Source organism: Amblyraja radiata, chromosome 15, assembly GCF_010909765.2.
Source record: "Amblyraja radiata isolate CabotCenter1 chromosome 15, sAmbRad1.1.pri, whole genome shotgun sequence".
Lineage (NCBI taxonomy): Eukaryota > Metazoa > Chordata > Chondrichthyes > Rajiformes > Rajidae > Amblyraja > Amblyraja radiata.
Window position 1 is genome coordinate 39,123,177 of NC_045970.1, and position 20,962 is coordinate 39,144,138.

The 20,962-nt window shown below is 44.8% G+C and overlaps 1 protein-coding gene across 2 annotated transcripts in view; it reads left to right on the plus strand.

Moving 5' to 3' along the window:
- The window catches only part of zfyve27 (zinc finger FYVE-type containing 27), a 95,228-nt gene extending 74,703 nt beyond the window's left edge, over nucleotides 1-20,525 (plus strand). For both annotated transcript variants that reach the window (XM_033034146.1, XM_033034145.1), the window contains 3 exons: nucleotides 16,071-16,117; nucleotides 18,802-18,883; nucleotides 19,995-20,525. In XM_033034146.1, the coding sequence (XP_032890037.1) occupies nucleotides 16,071-16,117; nucleotides 18,802-18,883; nucleotides 19,995-20,059 (194 nt within the window). In that variant the 3' untranslated portion in view covers nucleotides 20,060-20,525. The remainder of the gene's footprint in view (nucleotides 1-16,070; nucleotides 16,118-18,801; nucleotides 18,884-19,994) is intronic.
- The last annotated feature ends 437 nt before the right edge of the window (nucleotides 20,526-20,962 follow it).

Sequence of the window (20,962 nt, forward strand, 5' to 3'; positions counted from 1 at the left end):
ACAGAGTAACCAAGGTCAGGATCAAACCTGGGTCTCTGGTGCTGTGAGGTTTTGAGTGCATGTCTCTGCATTTGAGATGCTGTGTGTGTGTGTACCCATTTGAAGCTTGTTTATGTCTGTGTGCGTACCCCTTAGTACACATCAATGTGTGTGTGCCCATTTGTACCCTCAACTTGGTGCACCACACACTCGCGCACACACACACACAAAGAGCCTCTAATGGGTACACAAGCACACTGTGCACAGTGGCGCAGCTGGTAGAGCTGCTGTGTGTGTGTGTGTGTGTGCTTGTGTTTTTGCTATCCCGCGTGGTGTGTTAATGTGGTCCCTTCCCACTTCCACACTGAGCAGTGTCCAGGGTAACAGAGAGACTGTCTCTCAGATGGAGCAGAGATGGTACGAGAGTAGACAGAAGAGCTCGGGGAGCCGTGCCGTCCCTCACCGCAGGGCTGGAACGCCGACGGATTTTGCGGCTTTATTTTGTTATTTTTTCGATAAATGATTTTCACATGTATAGATTGTGACATGAAGGGATGCCGTGCTCTGCAAGCGACGCCAAGAAATGATTTGCTTCACATGTGCAAGACACAAACAAATTCTTTGAATAATTAACACACAGGACTGGCAAGAGTGCTGAAAGGAAAGAGTGCCCGAGTCAGCTTTTGAAATGCTAAGCGATTCTTTCCCTTGCACAAATATACATTGCCTTCCTCGCCGGGTTGACAAGGATATTGCATCCACATTGCAAAAGCTGCCCTGGTTTTCTTCTGAATTTACACGATTGTCAAGGAAATAAATGTTCTCCTTTGTAGGGAGAAGTCTGATCAGAAAGAAGAGTTTTGTTGGGAGTTCCTGGCGCCACAGGTTTAGACACAGTGTGCTGGAGTATCCCAGCGGCTAGGCCAGCATTTGTGAGAAGATGGATAAGTAACGTTTTGGGTCGGGATCCCTCTGTCAAAGAGGGGGCTTTAAGGAGTGTCTTAAGGAAGGAAGGAATTGACGGAGGGGATTTCACAATATTGGTTGTTCTTTGCATGCTCACTAAGATGCCCATCTATACAAGGCCAATTTGCCCACGTTTGGCCCATATCATCTACACATTTCCTGTCAATGTACCTGTCCAAATGTACAGTAAATGTTGTTATTATACCTGCCTCAACTACCTCATCTGGCAGCTCGTTCCATATACCCATTGTCTTCTGTGAAAAAGCTGCCCCTCAGGCTCCTATTAAATTTTGTCTCTCGCCTTAATCTTGAGTATGTTACTAAACCAAACAATTTTGTATTGTCTCACTATCTCTAACGTAAGATTAGTTTATGTTCTCTGTACATTTATAATTATCTTCATAATCACTCCTTCATCTGAAGACCATCTTTTGCAGCTTGTAGCCATGCTTCACTCTTTATTAAGCTGATGCACTACACAGAAAACACACATTGGAACACTGCACAGACTGCGAGTGCGGCCCAGTGAGCTGTTTGATCATCATCTTTCTCCTGCCTCTGTTTTATGTAAAAAGACTGTACAGTCCCATTCTCCTGTTCTTTCCCCAAACACGGATTATGCGCAGGCACGTAAGACATGGTCTTGGCATCATGTCCAGCATAATCCGTATTTCTCTTTCTCCAGCATATTCATGTGCCTATCCAAAAGACTCTTAAACTATCATATCCGCCTCATCTCCACCCCTGGTACCGCGCGTTCCAGGCATTCCGCACCTTCTGTGTAAAAATAAATTTGCCCCGCATTTCCTTTAAACGTTGCCCAGAGTGTAATTATTTATTGTTTTGTATATAAGTTGATCTTGGTATCAAGATCGGCACAGGCATTGTGGGGTGAAGGGCCTGTTCCCTTGCTGTACTGTTCTATGTTCTGATTACTTGCAGTACCTACATACTACCCTTTTGAGAATCGTTGCACTCAAATGGATTACTGTTTATCTCTGATCTCTACTTTCCGTTACCATTTTGATAATATGCTTTTTTAAATTTCTATCTCGTCAAAATGGACAGTTTCCTCATTATACTCCACTTGCCTCTGAAGAACCCGAAACCTCATCTGTGCATGTTCTCCAGAGATGCTGCTTGACCTGATGAGTTGCTCCAGCACCTTGTGTCTTTTAAATGTAGTTATTGTACTCACTACTTCCTCTGGCAGCTACTTCCTCATAGAACTGTCCAGCAGTGGAGCGGGCCTTGCGGTTAACAATGTCAATGCTGCACATGATACCAAGATAAACTAACCTGCTCTAGCTGTACATGATCCTTGTCCCTCCATTCCTCCTTTTATGTTATGTTGGGACCACAACACCAATCCCAGTGACACACATTGACTACAGCTTATCAAAGATGAGAGAAAAAACCATGTATGCCTACTCTTTCTTTTTCTCCGCTAATAGCGTCTTATAATCATACAGCATGGAAACAGACCCGTCGACCCAACTTGCCCACACCGACCAACATGTCCCATCTACATTAGTTCTACCTGCCTGCGTTTGGCCCATATCTCTCTAAACCTAAACCTAACCTATCCTATCCATGTACCTGTCCAAATGTTTCTCAAATGTTGCCTCAACTACCTCCTCCAGCAGCTAGTTCCAAACACCCACCACCCTCATAGTGAAAGGGTTACCCCTCAAGTTCCTATTAGATCTTTGCCCCATCACCTTAAACATGTCCTCCGATCCACACCTGTATGTTGCCTCCTGTACCACAAGCTTGTATGTACGTGGCACCATAACAACTGTCTTTTGGGGATCTAAGTGTATCACATCCACAGGTTCCCCTTTATACACAACACATGTTAGTTCTTCAAAGAACTCCAGTAAGTGGGTCAGGCATGATTTCCCGTTCATAAAACCATGTTGACTTTGCCTGATTATCTTGATTTTTTTCTTTGTGCCTTGTTATAACGTTTTTAATAATGCCTTCTAATATTTTCCTTATGACAGATGTTAAGCTAACTGGTTTTGATTTCTATCTCTTTCCCCTCTTGGATAATACGATGTTGCTTAGCAATTGACTTTGCTATTTTCCAATCTAATGGAATCTAGGGAATTTTGGAAAATTAAAATCAACGCATGCTACTAGCCACTAGGATAGAAAGCATCCTATCGGGATGCATCAAAGCTTGGTTTGGCAACAGCTCTGCCCAAGATCACAAGAGATTGCAGAGAGTTGTGGATGTGGCCCAGTCCATCACACAGACCAGACTCCCCACCACTGACTCCATCTCGTGTAGTTTAGTTTACTGTTACATGTGCCAAGGTTCAGTGAAAAGCTTTTGTTTGTATGCTATCCAGTCAAAGAAAACTATACATTAATACAATACACACTTCATGGTGCCTCTGGAAAGCAGCCAACATAATCAAGATCCTCGGTCACACCCTCTTCTCCCCTCTCCCGTTGGGCAGAAGATACCAACATGTGAAAGCGCGTGCTTTCAGGTACATTCAGAATCAGGGACAGCTTTTTCCCTGCTGTTATCTGACTACCGAACGGTCCTCTGATGAGCTAGGTTATAGTCCAAATCAGCCAACCTACCTCGATTCAGACCTTCACTTTTTTATTCTGCACTTACTCTGTAACTTGTAAAGTTATAATGCTGTAACACTATATTCTGAACTCTCATATTTTTCTCTTTGAACTCCCTGTTGTACGTATATGGCTTGATTGCACTCATGTATAGTATGATTTGACTGGGCAGCAGGCAGTTTTCACTGTATCTCGGTACACGTGACAGTAATAAACCAATACCAATACCTCTTTCAGTGCTCTAGAAAGCGCATCAGAACCAGAGACTTGGATTAATTGCCATCTCTTCTGCTGTTTATCTTGCAGTTAATCTTGGTATCTCAGCATTGAATGTAGGAAAGAACTGCAGATGCTGGTTTAAATCGAAGGTAGACACAAAATGCTGGAGTATCTCAGCGGGACAGGCAGCATCTCTGGAGAGAAGGAATGGGTGACAGGGTTGAAGAAGGGTCTCGACCCGAAACATCACCCATTCCTTCTCTCCAGAGATGCTGCCTGTCCCGCTGAGTTACTCCAGCATTTTGTGTCTCCCTATCTCAGCATTGAACCTGCAATAGAGCTACTTGAGGTTTATTGAACAGGAAAAGGGATCGTTGTGGGTAGGGAAGCCAGCATGGTAGCTGTAGAGTGCAAAGGTTCATATTCCTTGAATTTCAAATCCCACTAATGTCCCTTTATTATCTTTAACTTCTATATCGGGAAACACAATTTCCTCTGTTCTCCAGTACCCAACGATGTAGATTTAAGCTAATGAGTGAAAGTCATAGGATAGTGAGTCTTGTAAACCCTTCGTCAACCTTTTCACGGAAGCTTACAGCATGAAAAGATACCAAATCTTCAAAGTTTACAAAAGCCCACTAACGTGGTAACAAGTTAGAGGAAGGTAACGAACATGAAGAATCTATAGGTACACAAAATTGCTGGAGGAACTCAGCGGGTGCAGCAGCATCTATGGAGCGAAGGAAATAGGCGACGTTTCGGGCCGAAACCCTTCTTCAGTCTGAAGAAGGGTTTCGGCCCGAAACGTCGCCTATTTCCTTCGCTCCATAGATGCTGCTGCACCCGCTGAGTTCCTCCAGCAATTTTGTGTACCTTCGATATTCCAGCATCTGCAGTTCCTTTTTGAACATGAAGAATCTATAAACTGGTGCAGTGGGCAGGCATGCATTAGATGGAATTCCATTATAGTAAGAAGATTGAAGAAGAGGTCTTTATTCCTTAGAGTGCAGGAGGCTGAGAGGTGATCTAACTGAGGTGTATACAATCAAGTGTATAATGCACAAAATGAGGTGTATAAAAGCATAAAATCAAAGACGAGCCTTGTATTCACTGGAGTTTAGAAGGATGAGGGGATATCTTTTAGAAACATATGAAATTATAAAAGGACTGGACAAGCTAGATGCAGGAAATATTTTCCCAATGTTGGGCGAGTCCAGAACCAGGGCCACGGTCTTAGAATAAAGGGGAAGCCATTTAAGACTGAGGTGAGAAAAAAACCTTTTCACCCCGAGAGTTGTGAATTTGTGGAATTCCCTGCCACAGAGGGCAGTGGAGGCCAAGTCACTGGATGGATTCAAGAGAGAGTTAGATGGAGCTCTAGGGGCTAGTGGAATCAAGGGATATGGGGAGAAGGCAGGCACGGGTTATTGATTGGGGACGATCAGCCATGATCACAATGAATGTCGGTGGTGGCTCGAAGGGCCGAATGGCCTCCTTCTACACCTATTTTCTATGTTTCTATGAGGGGAATAGATAGGGTTCCCATAGTGCCTTTTTCCCAGGGTAAGATAATCAAGATAAAGAGGGAGTAGGGTATAAGGTAAAAGGGGAAAGATTTAATAGAAACCTGAGGGACACCTTTTTCATGCAGACGGTGGTGGGCTGATGGAACGAGCTGCCTGAAGCGGTAGTTGAGGCAGGTACTATACCAATATTTAAAATACATTTTGCCAGGTACATGGATGGGAAAGTTTAATGGGATATGGACCAAACACGGGCAAATTGGAATAGCTTAAATGGGGTGTTTTGGTCGGCATGGACATGTTGGGCCGAAGGGCCCGTTTCCGTGCTGTACAACTCTGTGAGTCTACTTTTAGAATCAGTGAGAAACCTCAAGCTCTCTACATAACACAGGGCACAGAGCTGATCGCAAGTTCTTACAGGCATGTTGAGTCTCTGTCCTTAACAAAAGCCAGAAAGTTTTGCTAAACACTGGTTAGGTCTCAGCTGGAATATTGTAATGAATTCTGACAAGCGCACTTTCCGAAGGTTGCTAAGACCTTATTGCAAGGTAAGTTATTGACCGCCTTACGGTGCAACCTTCCTGCCTGATATCTGCATGATTCAGCCCCTCATTCTGCCCTTGCTCCTTTCACGTTCAGTTTAAAATTCAAGGCATACACACAAGGAATGTAGCATTATTATGCTTTCATCACCTGCCCCTTGCCTTGGTTCAGGCTGCAATGCCAGAGTGACCCAGTGGCAGCTGCGACTGGTTTCCTGTTTACAGTGGAGCGCTGAATGCACAGTGACTTTAGTTTTAGAGATACAGCGTGGAAACAGGCCTTTCGGCCCACCGAGTCCACGACGACCATCGATTACCCGTTCACACTAGTTCAGTTTAGAGAGAGACCGTGGAAACAGTCCCTTTGGCCTACTGAGTCCACACTGGCCTCAGTCCATACAGGGTCTCTGGCACTATCTAGCAGCGACACTACTGCTGTGCCCCTGTGCCGACTTAACATGTTTGCAACACATTGCAGAGGCACGCCACTTAACGGGAGGAGAAACGGAGCCCCGATCAACCCCACTGCCTCTTGCCTGCTAGATCACCGCTGTTCAAAGCTGGTTGTAGAGTGTGGATGTCTTGGCAGGCAGTTAGACACGGGGTAGGACACGTTCACCGTAACCCCGTCCACACAATAAGACCATGTAGGTGTGCGTGGAAGAGATGGGTTCCTTTAGTTTAGAGATATACCATGCAAATCATACTCTACATGTCCAATCAAGCCCTTCACACCAGGTAGTGTAAAGAGAAAAATACCAGAAAGCATAATATGGTGTTGCAGCATTGTACAGTTGCAGAGAAAGTGCAGATCTTTAAAAAAAGTGCAAGGTCTGCACTAAGGTAGGTTGGAAGATTGGGACTATACCATGACCCACCTGTAGCCTGACAACAATGAGGAAGAAGCTGTTGGGGCAGCTCGTAGTTTTTCCATCGTCCAGTCAATGCTGAAATATAATCTGATGGCCGATGTGTGCACACCCAGTACACACAGAGATAATCACCAGATAATCTGACTGAAAACAAAATTGTGTTGGTTAAGGTTTAAACATTGGTGATCACATCGAGAAGGCAGCCAGCGCTTTCTTTCAAAATAGTCGAGTTTCATTTATTATTGGCACGTGTACCAAGTGGTGAAAAGCATTTTTGTTGCGTTCTATCCAGTCAGCAAAAAGACTATACATGATTACAATAAAGCCGTCCACAGTGTAAAAGATAGTATAAAAGGAATAACGTTTAGTGCAAGATAAAAGTCCAATTTAAGACAGTCCACGGGTCTCCAATGAGGTATGTGGTAGGTCAGGACCGCTCTTTAGTTGGTGAGAGGATGATTCAGTTGCCTGATAACAGCTGGGAAGAAATTGGCCCTGAATCTGGAGATGTGCGTTTCCACACCTCTGTATCTCTTGCCTGATGGGAGAGGGCAGAAGAGGGAGTGACCCGGGGTGAGAATGGCCCGTGATTATACTGGTGGCCTTGAAGTGTAGATGGAGTCAATGCAAACCGTAGTGGCGGAAGATCTTTCAAGTCCACCCTTTGTTGGGGGGCAGGGTGAGGGAGGTGATTAGGTTGGTAGCTATACATCTGCACGTGAATGGAAGTGGTGACTACTTGCAGGTCCTCACCCAGTCCTTGTAGCTCCACAGAGCACTACTAAATGCTCCTCAGAGACAAGGAGCTTAAACATTGCTGTTTAAATACACAAAACTTTGCTGTTTCATAATATTTTAGGGTTGGTGTCATGAGGCTTAACTATTAAATTTTAAATGATATATTAAAAACAAGTGGTTCTAATCTGACAGAGTTTTTGATTTATAATCCAATGGTCTAAATTGAAACCAGATTAGACTGTGAAGAGTTAGTTTGTAACTGCGATCTTATATGGACTGTGTAGTTGGTTGCAATATGGATTTAGGATTTGTACCATTATGGTTACCTGGTGTTACTGGTATTATGTTATTGTATTATTGATTATTATATGTTTATTTGTATGTTACTGCGTTAATGGGCCAGTTGAGCTGCAGCAAGTTAGCATTTAATTGCTAAAATCCTAATGAAGCTAGCAGCTTCAAATTCCTGGCTGTTAACTACTCAGAGGTCCTGCCCTGGCCCCAGCCCATAAGCTCATAAACCATAGGAGCAGGATAAGGCTATTCGGCCCATCAAGTCTACTCCGCCATTTAGTCATCTATCTTTCCCGCTTGACCTCATTCTCCTGCCTTCTCCCCGTAACCCCTGACACCCTTCCTCATCAAGTATCTGACAATCTGTGCCTTAAAAATGATTACCCACCTTCTGGTTAAAGAAATTCCTCATCTCCTTTCTAAAGGTATGTCCTTTTATTGAGAATGTGCCCTCTGGCCCCAGATTCTCCCACTAGTGGAAACATCCTCTCCATATTCACTCTGTCCAGGCCTTTCATTATTCGGTAAGTTTCAATAGGTTCCCCCCCCCCCCCCTCATCATTCTAAACTCCAGCGAGTGGAGATCCAGAGCCTGTACTCTACAGGGTGGGCAGGGCAGTGGAAACACAGTCAGTCTGAATAAAGATCACGACCTGAAACGTCACCCATTCTTTTTCTCTAGAGATGCTGCCTGACCTACTGAGTTACTCCAGCACTTTGCGTCTATCTTTGGTATAAACCAGCATCTGCAGTTCCTTCCTACACATTTTGTCTGCTCCACTGAGAAATCTCCTCAAGGTATGCCTGCTTTGACGAAGTTCTCCTCCCCTCTCCGACGAGAGTTCTGAGCTATCCTCGCCAGTCTGAAGTGCTGGAGTAACTCATGGGGTCAGGCAACATCTCTGGTGAAAAAGGATGGGTGACCTTTCATGTCGGGGCCCTTCTTCAGACTCCTGTCTGACAGTCCAGATCCCGACCCATCCTTTTTCTCCAGGGATGCTACCTGACCCGCTGAGTTACCCCAGAACTGTGTCTATCTACAATCAGACCATGATCTTGAAGGATATTGGAGAATGTTCAAGGGACATTGGAGAATTAACCTTCCCCGTAGGATATCAGCGGTCCAGATGCTTGTTGGTGACCAGCCTCATGCCTATCATTCCGGAGACTTTTTTTTATAGTTCGAGATTTATGATTAGGATCTATGTTTCCCAGCTGGCAAAGTGGGAATCAAGTGGGATCAGTTTTCCAGGACTCTGGGCACTAATCCAGTCATTTAACCCGTGCGTTACCCTAGCCACTTTTGTTGGCGTTTACACTGCCCTTCCAACAAAGTTCCCACACAGGAGGCACTGAGATATGACGGCAATCAAGAAAGTCCGCCTTCCCTCAGACAGCACCAAGCGTCACCTATCCATGGAGCTGCTGCCTGGCCCGCTGAGTCTCCCTCTTTTACCAGTCGTGATATATCAAGTACAAATGGCAGTATTAAATTGGCCCAAGAAACCTTTTCACTGTGAGGTTCTCCTCAAGCCATCCAAAAAATAATGATCACACATTACTTCGAAGCTCTCTTCGTTTCCCAATATTCCACATGTCTTGATGTCATCTCTTCGACTCGAGACCTTCATTCACTTGAGAATGGATCTCGGCTTATAGTAATCAGCCAATGCCACACTGCACTGCAAAACAGAATCTTTTTGGATGATGACCCAGTACGTTGATTCAATCACAATGAAAGCTCATCAACGGTCAACTTCGTCAGAAGTTTGAGGAGATTCGGCATGTAGGGAATAGTTCATTGAATTTCTACAGGTGTACCGTGGAGAGCACTGGTTGCGTCATGGCCTGGCTCAGTAACTCGACCGCCCGGGAACGAAGGAGGCTGCAGATAGTGGTGGACGTTGCCAATCACGGGTACTGACCTCCCCACCATTGAAAGGATGTACTGGAGGCTCTGCCTCAAGGAGGCAGCCAATATCATCAAAAACTCACCCACACCACCCTGAACAGTTTCTTCCCAACAACCATTTCACGCTGCCTCGGCAAGGCCATCAGCATTATGAAGGACCAGTCTCACCCCGGTCACTTCCCTCTCCCATCAGGCAAGAGCTACATAAGTGTGAAAACTAACACCTCCAGATTCAGGGACAGTTTCCTCCCAGCTGTTATCAGGGCAACTGAAAAATCCTATCACCAACTAGAAAGCAGTCCTGATCCACTATCTTCCTCATTGGAGACCCTCAGACTATCCTTAGTCGGACTTTATTTTACGTTGCACTAAATATTATTCCCTTTATCCTGCATCTGTACACAATGGGCGCTCGATTGTAATTATGGATAGTCTTTCCGTTGACTGGAAAGCTTTTCACCGTATCCTGGTACACGTGACAATAAACTAAATTAAACTCTTGAACCACCCTGCACAACCCTAACCTCAACCTTACCTCAGCTACCGAACTGTTTTGTTTAAACTGCACTGAACCTTTTTTAAGTTTTTAAAAAAACTTAAAAGTAACTTTTTGTACTAAACAGTCTTTGGTTTTTGCACTATTATGGTCTAGATACACAGTATTACTGTTAATTGTTGATTATTGTATATTTATTTGTTGTGTTAGTGTGTTAATGTGCCCTTAAAGCTGCAGCAAGTAAGAGTTTTATTGTTCCGCTCGTGGAGCAGAGGACAATTAAACACTCTTGACTCTTCAATTAAGAAGATATTAATTGAACAGAAATGATCAGAGATCAATATTGGCCATTTATGGAATCATTTATAGAACTGCTTCAACATCTGACAAGAGGGCTTGTTGAACACATTTGCCATTTCACTCAGGGATGTGACCTTACTCTTCCCTGCCCAGTGTTTTGATAACCTTGGTGCATTTTGCTTGTTCAGCAAGTGTATGTTGGGAACCTCATACACAGAGTCACATTAAACAGATAAAGCTTTTGCAATATAAACAAGTCACCTATCCAATCACATCTGGAAGAGTGATTTACTGCCAATTTCTCCTCAGTGTTATCATTTGGGATAACTGGTATTCAGCCAGGAGGAATATGATACGGACAGAGCTTTTGTTAACCCTTTCACCACTTCTGCACTCACTGATCCAACTGGCAAAACTTTTCCCCAAAGATAGAAACAAAATGCTGGAGTAACTCAGCAGGTCAGGCAGCATCCCTGGAGAAGATAGACACAAGTGCTGGAGTAACTCAGCAGGTCAGGCAGCAGAGGAGCTTGGGTAGGCGACGTTTCGGTTTGGGACCCGCTGATTTTGGGGGCAGGAAACGGGAACAGGAAACGCGACAACACCTGTGTGGAAATAAAAGTGTCCGTGTGCAAGCTTTAATGAAAGCAAAAAAAAAAAATCTGCTTGTGTACCTCAACTACCATCCACATCCCTTTAAGGATGGCCCAAAGCACTTCACAATTGAAGAAACACTTTTTGAAGCAAGGTCAAGTTTGTAAGGAAGAGACACAGCAAAAAGCCACGGTGTGAGTGACCGGACGATGAGTCTTACCAGTGTGGAACGGTTCAGTCAGGCATCAGGAATCACCTTCCTGCTGTTCAGTAACACAACCTAGCTCCACCTTAAGTATCTTGGCTTGGCCTCAGACACACTCCACTTAGAACACAGAACATTACAGCACAAGAACAGGTCCTTCGGCCAACTATGTCCACACCAAGTTATAGAAACAAAGAACTGCAGATACTGGTTAAAACACAGATGTCTGAAGATGGGTCTCAACCCGAACCTTTCGATAATCACCAGAGATGCTGCCTGAACATGCTGCATTACCCCAGCACTTTGTGTCATCTTATGATGTCGTCCTTGCCCATTGAATGGGCCAGTCTAAATCCAACTGAAACCAGCAGTTCATCTCATTGTGTCCCAGTTAACTCATTCAAAGTATGTCCTGAAAACATAGAAACATAGAAAATAGGTGCAGGAGTAGGCCATTCGGCCCTTCAAGTCAGCACCGCCATTTAATATGATCCTGGCTGATCATCCAAAATCAGCGGTAGATAAAAATGCTGGAGAAACTCAGCGGGTGAGGCAGCATCTATGGAGCGAAGGAAATAGGCAAAGTTTCGGGTCGAAACCCATCTTCAGACTGATGTGTGGGTGGGGGGGGTGTGGGAAGAAGAAAGGAAGAGGCAGAGCCAATGGGCTGAAGGAGAGCTGAGAAGGGGAGGAGAAAGTAGGGACTACCTGAAATTAGAGAAGTCAATGTTCATACCGCTGGGGTGCAAACTGCCCAAGCGAAATATGAGGTGCTGCTCCTCTAATTTACGGTGGTCCTCACTCTGGCCATGGGGGAGGCCCAGGACAGAAAGGTCGGATTCGTAATGGGAAGGGAAGTTGAAGTGCTGAGCCACCGGGCGATCAGGTTGGTTATTATGAACCGAGTTGTTCGGCGAAGCGATCGCCAAGCCTACGCTTGGTCTCACCGATGTAGAGCAGCTGACATCTAGAGCAGCGGATGCAATAGATGAGGTTGGAGGAGGTGCAGGTGAACCTGTGCCGCACCTGGAAAGACTGCTTGGGTCCTTGAATGGAGTCAAGGGGGGAGGTAAAGCAACAAGTGTAGCATTTCTTGCGGTTGCAAGGGAAAGTGCCCGGACAGGGGATGGTTCGGGTGGGAAGCGACAAATTGATCCTAATAAATGCAAAACCATTTGAATATTGGCCCTGTAGTCTTCTCGGCTCATGGGACAAGCTGTGTGGAAGAGATGGACACAAAATACTGGAATCTCAGCGGAAGAGATCCTTCGGTTTTCATCCTGTACTTGGAGTCGTTTAGTGAACTTGGTTTGCAGAATGCAGCATCATTGGTACAGCCAACAATTATTGTCCCTTCCCAATGCTTCCAAGCAGAGTGGCTTCTGAGTCAACCACACTCTAGTGTTACTAATAGGCTAGGCTGGGGAACGATCATAGGTTTCTTCTCCTGGAGAGCATGAGGAAGCCAGATGTAACGACAAACCAGTGGTTTATTGGTCATTATTTCTAATGGCCAGGTTTTGTTGTAAATCCCACAGCAGTCATGATGAGATTTCAACTCTAGATTCTGGACTGTTAGTCCAGCAGATACAGAAGTTTGAAAACACATTCCGCCAGAATCAAGGTAGACCAAAATGCTGGAGAAACTCAGCGGGTGAGGCAACATCTATGGAGCGAAGGAAATAGGCGACGTTTCGGGTCGAGACCCTTCTTCAGACCAGAATCAAGAATAGTTTCTTGCCAGTTGTTGACAGGCAACTGAACGGTTCTCTGATCAGGGTCAGCAGCATCACTGGTTAACATGGACAGCTTCTCCAGACGTTTTTGGTCGGGGCCCTTCTTCAAACTAAGGTTAGATTGTGGAGACACAAGAGTTTGAAGATGCTGGAATCTTGAGCAAAAAACTAAGTGCCCAGCCTCAGCAGGTCAGGCAGCATCTGTGGAAGGAAATGGACAGTCAACGTTTTGGTCTGGATGTTTGAAATTGTTTAAAAATGGTTACATTGTGGTTTGAAAAGGTAGCTATTAGTGTTTTTCTTTTAAGAAAGGGTAAAACCGTAATAGTTGGTAAACGTAATAGAAACTGTGGGTAGAACAATTTCATTATTTTTAGCTCTAATTCAATTTTAATTACTTAGGTCATTTGTGGCCAGGAAGCCTTTAATCAAGATTCATCTTGGTCTCTGGGTGGTTTTATTGCCATAACTTTAACCAAACGTGTGCAGTAAAGTTTATAAGGTGGGTGAATCAGGGAGAGGAGGATTCCTTTACATTCAGCATCAAACTGTTTTACAAATCAATGGTAGGAAAATACAGTGAACTCCACCTTTTCATTCTTCATTCTTTTGCCGAGTTTGGATTATGTTAATGCCAAGGAGGTGATGGGGCGGCACAGTGGCGCAGCGGTAGAGTTGCTGCTTTCCAGCGCCGGAGACCCGGGTTCGATCCTGACTTCAGGTGATGTCTATGCGGAGTTTGTACGTTCTCCCTGTGACCGTGTGGGCTTTCTCCGGGTGCTCCAGTTTCCTCCCACATTCCAAAGATATGCAGGTTTGTAGGTTATTTGGCCTCTGTAAATTGTCCCTTTGTGTAGGATAGAACTAGTGTATGGGTGAATGGTGACCTGTTTCCATGCTGTATCTCTAAACTATGAAGGAAAATCCAAGACAAAAGCTGCAAACTGTAACTCGCCGAAGTGCACAGGGTGAATAAGCTTACAAGACTGGCCTATGCGATTAACTGGTGACACAAGGAACTGCAGTTCACACACAAAGTGTTGGAGTAACTTAGCGGGTCAGGCAGAGGGAACGGGCAGACGACGTTTCGGGTTAGTCTGAAGAAGGGTCTCGGCCAAAAACGTCACCTGTCCATTCCCTCTGGAGATGCTGACAGACCCGTTGAGTTACTCCAAAACTTTCTATGAAATCAACTTTTATTTCAAACACCATGGCCTAGCTTACCCTGGGACAGCACAGTGGTGCAGTTGGCAGAGCCGCTGCCTCATATCTCAGTGACTCAGATTCAGTCCTGACCTCCGGTGCTGACTGTGCAGAGTTCGCACATTCTCCCTGTGATCGCATGGGTTGCAACCCGGGCGCAGATTGTTGGATCAGTTGTCCACTGTAGATTGTCCCTAGTGAGCAGGGAATCTGGGAGGAGCTGGTGGGACTCCTTGGTGGAGTTGTGTGGTCCTTGATTATGCTGGTGGCCTTGCCGAGGCAGCGTGAAGTGTAGATGGAGTCGATGGAAGGGAGGTCGGTTTGTGTGACGGTCCGGGTTACATCCACAACTCTCTGTAATTTCTTGCTGGTCTTGGATGGAGCTGTTCCCAAACCATGCTGTGATGTATCCCGAGAAAATCCAGATAAAGTGCCTTGAGACATTGTTAAAGGTGCCATATTCAATGTCGCGGCTTTTCAATGGAACAGGAGAGTTCCAGTCATAGAGCTGTACAGCATAGAAACAGGCCCTTTGGCCCAGCTCATCCATGCCAGCCAAAATGCCGCATCTAAACTAGTCCAATTGGCTCCGGATCCCTCTAAACCTTTCCTATCCATGTACCTGTCTAAATGTCTTTTAAATGTTGTTATAGTACCTGTCTCAACTACCTCCTCCTGCAGCGTGTTCCATATGTACACCACCCTCTGAGTGAAAAAGTTGTCCAGCAGTGTTCTTGCCCCTCTCACCTTAAATCTGTATCCCCTGATTTTCCGACCATAAGTAAAAGGGGTGCATTCACCCCATCAGTTCCCTTCATAATTTTGTACACCTCTATAAAATCAGCTCTTAGCCCCTTGTAGATACATAGAAACATAGAAAATAGGTGCAGGAGTAGGCCATTCGGCCCTTCGAGCCTGCACCGCCATTCAATATGATCATGGCTGATCATCCAACTCAGTATCCCGTACCTGCCCTTCTCTCCATACCCCCTGATCCCTTTAGCCACAAGGGCCACATCTAACTCCCTCTTAAATATAGCCAATGAACTGGCCTCAACTACCCTCTGTGGCAGAGAGTTCCAGAGATTCACCACTCTCTGTGTGAAAAAGTTTCTTCTCATCTCGGTCCTAAAGGATTTCCCCCTTATCCTTAAGCTGTGACCCCTTGTCCTGGACTTCCCCAACATCGGGAACAATCTTCCTGCATCTAGCCTGTCCAACCCCATAAGAATTTTGTACGTTTCTATAAGATCCCCTCTCAATCTCCTAAATTCTAGCGAGTATAAGCCAAGTCTATCCAGTCTTTCTTCATATGAAAGTCCTGACATCCCAGGAATCAGTCTGGTGAACCTTCTCTCCAAGAAATAAAGTCCTAGCTTGCCCAACCTCTCCCTATAAGCACTCTGAATGTCCGAAACGTCACCTTGTCCTTTTCTCCAGAGATGCTGCCCGACCCGCTGAGTTACACCTGCATTCGGTACAAACCAACATTGCAGTTGCTTTGTACACAACCTCCCCCCCAAAGTTCAGGCCGTCAAGTCATGGCAACATCCTCGTAAATCTCCGTCCAATACCCAGTTACTGCAGGAGAAAGCCTCAGTTATTTAGCTGTGCGTTTCTTTCTCAAGATGTTTAGTTGAAAATGTTCAGTCAAAGCGTTTCAGCAGTGATCTTCTGTATTGAGCAGCTCAGCGAGCAACCGACGGTGTCAAATCGCATTGCCCGTGAATGAATATTTAATGATTGTTCCAGACCGCGCTGAGGCAATCAGGGCTGCAATAACAAAGCAGGAATGCAGTGTTCGTGTGGAAGAAGCTTTGTTTGACTAACTGTGCGTTGTTAATTTATGTTTCTCCTGCGCCTGTCATCACTGACGCACTACCCCCCTCCCTCTCATTTCAGGAAGCTGTTACAACTGCTGCTCCACATTTTCAGTCCTGAAGAAGCGAGTGAGTATTTTATTCCAAACATGACTCATGCCGTTGGTAAAAGGATGGCCATTCGTGCTTATTGACTTCAGAAAACATGGCTGTGGATCGAACAGAAGTCTAGTTTAGATAGATACAAAGTGCCGGCAGTAATTCAACAGGTCAGTCAGCATGCCTGGGGAAAAAGGATAGGTGATATTTTGGGTCAGGACCTGGACTGTCACACTGAAGAAGGGATTCGACCTGAAACGTCACCTACCCTTTTTCTCTACCGATGTTGCCTGGCCCACTGAGATACTCCAGGACTTTGTGTCTTTCTTTGGTATAAACCAGCACCTGCAATGTCTTGTTTCGACATTTTATGTTTGTTCGGTTTGGACACACAGCGTGGGAACAGGCCCACTGAGTCCATGCCAACCTGCGTTCCCCCATTCACACTAGTTCTATCCTACACACAGGGGACAATTTACAGAAGTCAATTAACCTACAAACCTGTGTAGAATATAACTGCAGATGCTGGTATATACTGAAGAGAGACATAAAGGGCTGGACAGGCAGGGTCAGGCTGCATCTCTGGAAAAAAAGGATGGGTGACGTTTTGGATTGCTCCATCTGTAGAAGGGTCCCAATCCGAAACGTCACCTATCCTTTTTCTTCAGAGATGCTGCTTGACCCGCTGAGTTACTCCAGCACTTCAAACTTACAAACCTGTATGTCAGGGGTCAGCAACCTTGTTCTGCATAGGGGCCAGGGCCCATGTCTGTGAGCGGATGGCGGGCCACATCTATTGCCATAGTTAATAACTGGAGGTTATAATAATATACTAACTAAACTTTGACTTATATTTATATATTTATGCAATATTATGTCTACTGAACATAGCAGTCAGTTTGAGACACAGCTATTGAAACTACCCTCACCTCTATCTGTCCTAAACTTCATACAGACCCTTTGTTACCCTCTCTTCCCCCTCCCCCATTCACTCTCTCCCCTCTCTCCTCCCCCTCTCTCTTCCCCCTCCCTCTCTCCTCCCCCTCTCTCCACCTCTCCTCCCCCTCTCTCCACCTCTCTCCTTTCCTTTCATAAGTCAAAGGAGCAAAATCAGGCCATTCGGCCCATTGAGTCTACTCCGTCATTCAACCATTGCTGATCTATCTTCCCTTCCCAACACCATTTTTCTGCCTTCTCCCTGTAACCTTTGACGCCGTTACTAATCAAGAACTTGGTAATCTACATCTTTAAAATACCCACTGACTTGGCCTCCTCAGACATCTGTGGCAATGAATTCCACAGATTCACCATTCTGACTGAAGAAATTCCTCCTCATCTCCTTTCTAAAGGTACGTCCTTTTATTTTGAGGCTGTGCCGTCGGGTCCTAGACTCTCCCACAACTGGAAACATTCTCTTCACGTCCACTCTGTCCAGGCCTTTCACTATTCGGTAGGTTTCAATGAGGTGGGCAATGAGGTTCAAGAAGGTCATCCTTCTAAACTCCAGCGAGTACAAGCCCAGAACCGGCCAATGCTCATCATAGCTTTAACTCAACCATCCCAGGGATCATTCTCGTAAACCTTTCCTGGACCCTCTCAAACACCACCACATCCTTTCTCAGATATGCGGCGCAAAATTGCCCACACAATACTCCAAATGCAACTCGCCCGGTTCCAGACCTGGAATTGGCAGCATTCCTGCTCCTCCCTCGTTTCCTGGATCTGAAAGTGTACATATATCCATGTTATTGTTGGCGGCTGCTGTTTAACCACAAGGAAGTGCTGCGTGATGGTGATCGGAGGGGGGATGGCAGCCATCCAGGCCGCTCACAGTGTGTTGAGTTAATGCTGAGGCTCCCGCTCACACCTGTAATCGGCCCAGTGTCTCTGTCGGATGCCACCTGAGATGTTTGATTGAAATCATGGACCCAGTCGAGGGGGTTGAATACCGTTACGGCAGATCCTTGGAAATTTATCCGTGTCAAAATTATCCTTTCTAGCCCCGGAGTTACTCCAGGAATTTTAATATTAACAATAAAAAGCTACCATGAGCTGTTGTTTGGTGTTAAAGACACCATCTGATGAATGCAGATATACACTGGCAATTATTGGTGACAATGGCAAAAATAATGCCATGCATAAAGCAGTTATTGTCGTTTAATATTACTGTGTACTATTTGCAGTTCAGATTTAGTTTGGTTTATTGCCATAGGCTTGATTACGGTGAGGTACAGGAACAATGAAGAAATATTCCTGACAGCAGCATCACATGTACATAGATCATAATTGCACACAAATTGTACACAAACTACACACAAATTATGTAAATCACACATTAATCATACACAAATTGCACAAGCGTTGCATGCAAAATTCTAAAAGAAAGAAGATGATGAGGATCCTATATTACAGATGCCACCTCTTTGTGGTAGTGCCTCATACAGATGCTTTCGATGGTGGGGAGGGCTGTGCCTGTGATGTTTTGTTAAGACTGGGTATTTTGAATGCTCTGAACATTTCTTGCTTTTTTACTGCTCAATTGAGATCTAATTGAAAAGCTTATGCAGCTTATTTATTGATCAGGGATTTACACAGATTCAATCCAGTGTACAAGCTGTGTATCAGTTGTTTTTGCTGTAAATGGCCGCTGATGCATTGGTCGGTCACATTTTGTTAATGCTGATTTCCTACATGTTCTACTTTCTTGTTCCTAGCGTAACTGCAGCAACTGTGGTAACAGTTATTGTTCAAGGTGCTGTTCATTCAAAGTCTCCAAATCGTCCATGGGAGCCACAGGTAATTGCCACTCTCTCTTCTCCTCTACTGCGTCCTGTCTTTTGGTGGTTTTCCCCAAATTAAAACGTTATCAAACTTGGCGGGCACGTTACAAACTCTGGTTGTGAACTGAGCAAAGTTTGTAAACAAAAGGATAATATTTTACGGCACTACTGATAGGGCTGCTGCCCACAGCGCCAGAGTCTCGGCTTTGATCCTGATCTTCCTCGGGTGCTGTCTCTGTGGGGTTTACATGTTCTCCCTGTGACCACGTTGCTTTTGCCCGGGTACTCCAGTTTCCACTCAAATCCTAAAGACGTGCAGGTTTGTAAGTGAAGTGGCCCTCTGTAAATTGCCACCTTGTGTAGGGAGTGGATGAGAAAGTGGGATAACATAGAACTAGTGCGAACGGGCTGCATGGACTCAGTGGGCCGAAGGGTCTATTTTCATGTTGTATCTTTCAATAAATCAATCGATCATTGAATCAGTGTTTAGAAGCAGGAGAAAACCATTCAGCCCATTGACTAAGTCGTCAAATTTGGGAAAGAACATTCTTGCAAATGAGGGACTGCAGCGTAGATCCATGAGGTTTGTTTCCGGGATGGCGGGACTGTCATATGTTGAAAGAATGGAGCGGCTGGGCTTGTATACTTTAGAATTTAGAAGGATGAGGGGGAATCTTATAGAAACATTTAAGATTATTAAGGGTTTGGACACGCTAGAGGAAACATGGTCCCGATGTTGGGAGAGTCCAGAAGCAGGGGCCACAGTTTAAGAATAAGGGGTAAGCCATTTAGAACAGAGATGAGGACAAACGTTTTCACCCAGAGAGTTGTGAATCTGTGGAATTCTCTGCCTCAGAAGGCAGTGGAGGTCAATTCTCTGGAGGCTTTCAAGAGAGAGTTATCTCTTAGAAATAGTGGAGTCGGGGGATATGGGGAGAAGGCAGGAACTGGGTACTGATTGTGGATGATTAGCCATGATCACATTGAATGGCGGTGCTGGCTCGAAGGGCCATATTTATGGCCTACTCCTGCACCTATTGTCTATTGTCTATTTTGTAAACTAAAAGAAAATGTTTGTGTCAGAATTGCACGGCGTTAAAATCGTTCTCTACTTCCTTCTCTTTCAGCTCCAGACGCTCAGCGTGAGACGGTGTTTGTTTGCAGCCAGTGCAATTTTATTTTGAGCAAGTAGGATGATGCTCCTCTCCCTCCCTCCCTCCCTTGCTCTCCTTCTTTCTCCTCTTTTTGTATGAACATTTTGCTTTTATGTTTTAACTGGAATTCACCGACTGGGCAAACTCGAGACGAGGAAGCTGCGGAAGGCTGTTCCAGGCCTGTGAGTGTTCACGGTATCTGGGGAATCAGGACAGGGGTCCAGGTACAAGAGCAACATTGATTCTGGAATCAGTGCTTGTACGTCATATAATATAATGTCACAAAAAATAATATATATCCTTATCTTTAAGCGTTGCCTTCTGCTGTATATTTTGTGAGATTAGACACTTCCTTTTTTTTGTATAGCGTGCGAGGTAGAACAATATTGAACGAGTTGGTAAAACTCTCCAAACCCTTAAACTTCATTTCTTTGTCATTCTTTTGATATCTGTGCTGTTGGTCTTATTTTCTTTTCTCCAATAAAAACGACACACTGCAGAAAATCATCTGTCGAGCATTGCAGGAGCTGTTGCTACATTTGGTGAGGGAATTATTTATAGTATGGAAAAGCTACTGCTTTCTAACAGGTTATGTGTTAATACTGCCATAATCATTACATTTCTCCACTTTTTGGTCAAGGCAACGGAAAAAAGATGCAATGCCTTGTTGTTGTGATATTCGGATGTTTAGGGATATGGGTCAGTGCTGATATGGCACTGAGGTGTAAGATCAGTCATTACTGTTGGGCTGAATGGCCGCTTCCTGCTCCTACTTAGAATCAAATAAATAAGAGAAGAAAGTGTTTAATTGTCATATGTACTGGGAACAGAATAATGAAATTCCTACTTGCTGCTGCGTAACGAACCCATTAACAAAATTCACACGCAGATAAACGTGCAACGTTGATTATGAAAATATGCAATCATCAATAATCCAATAA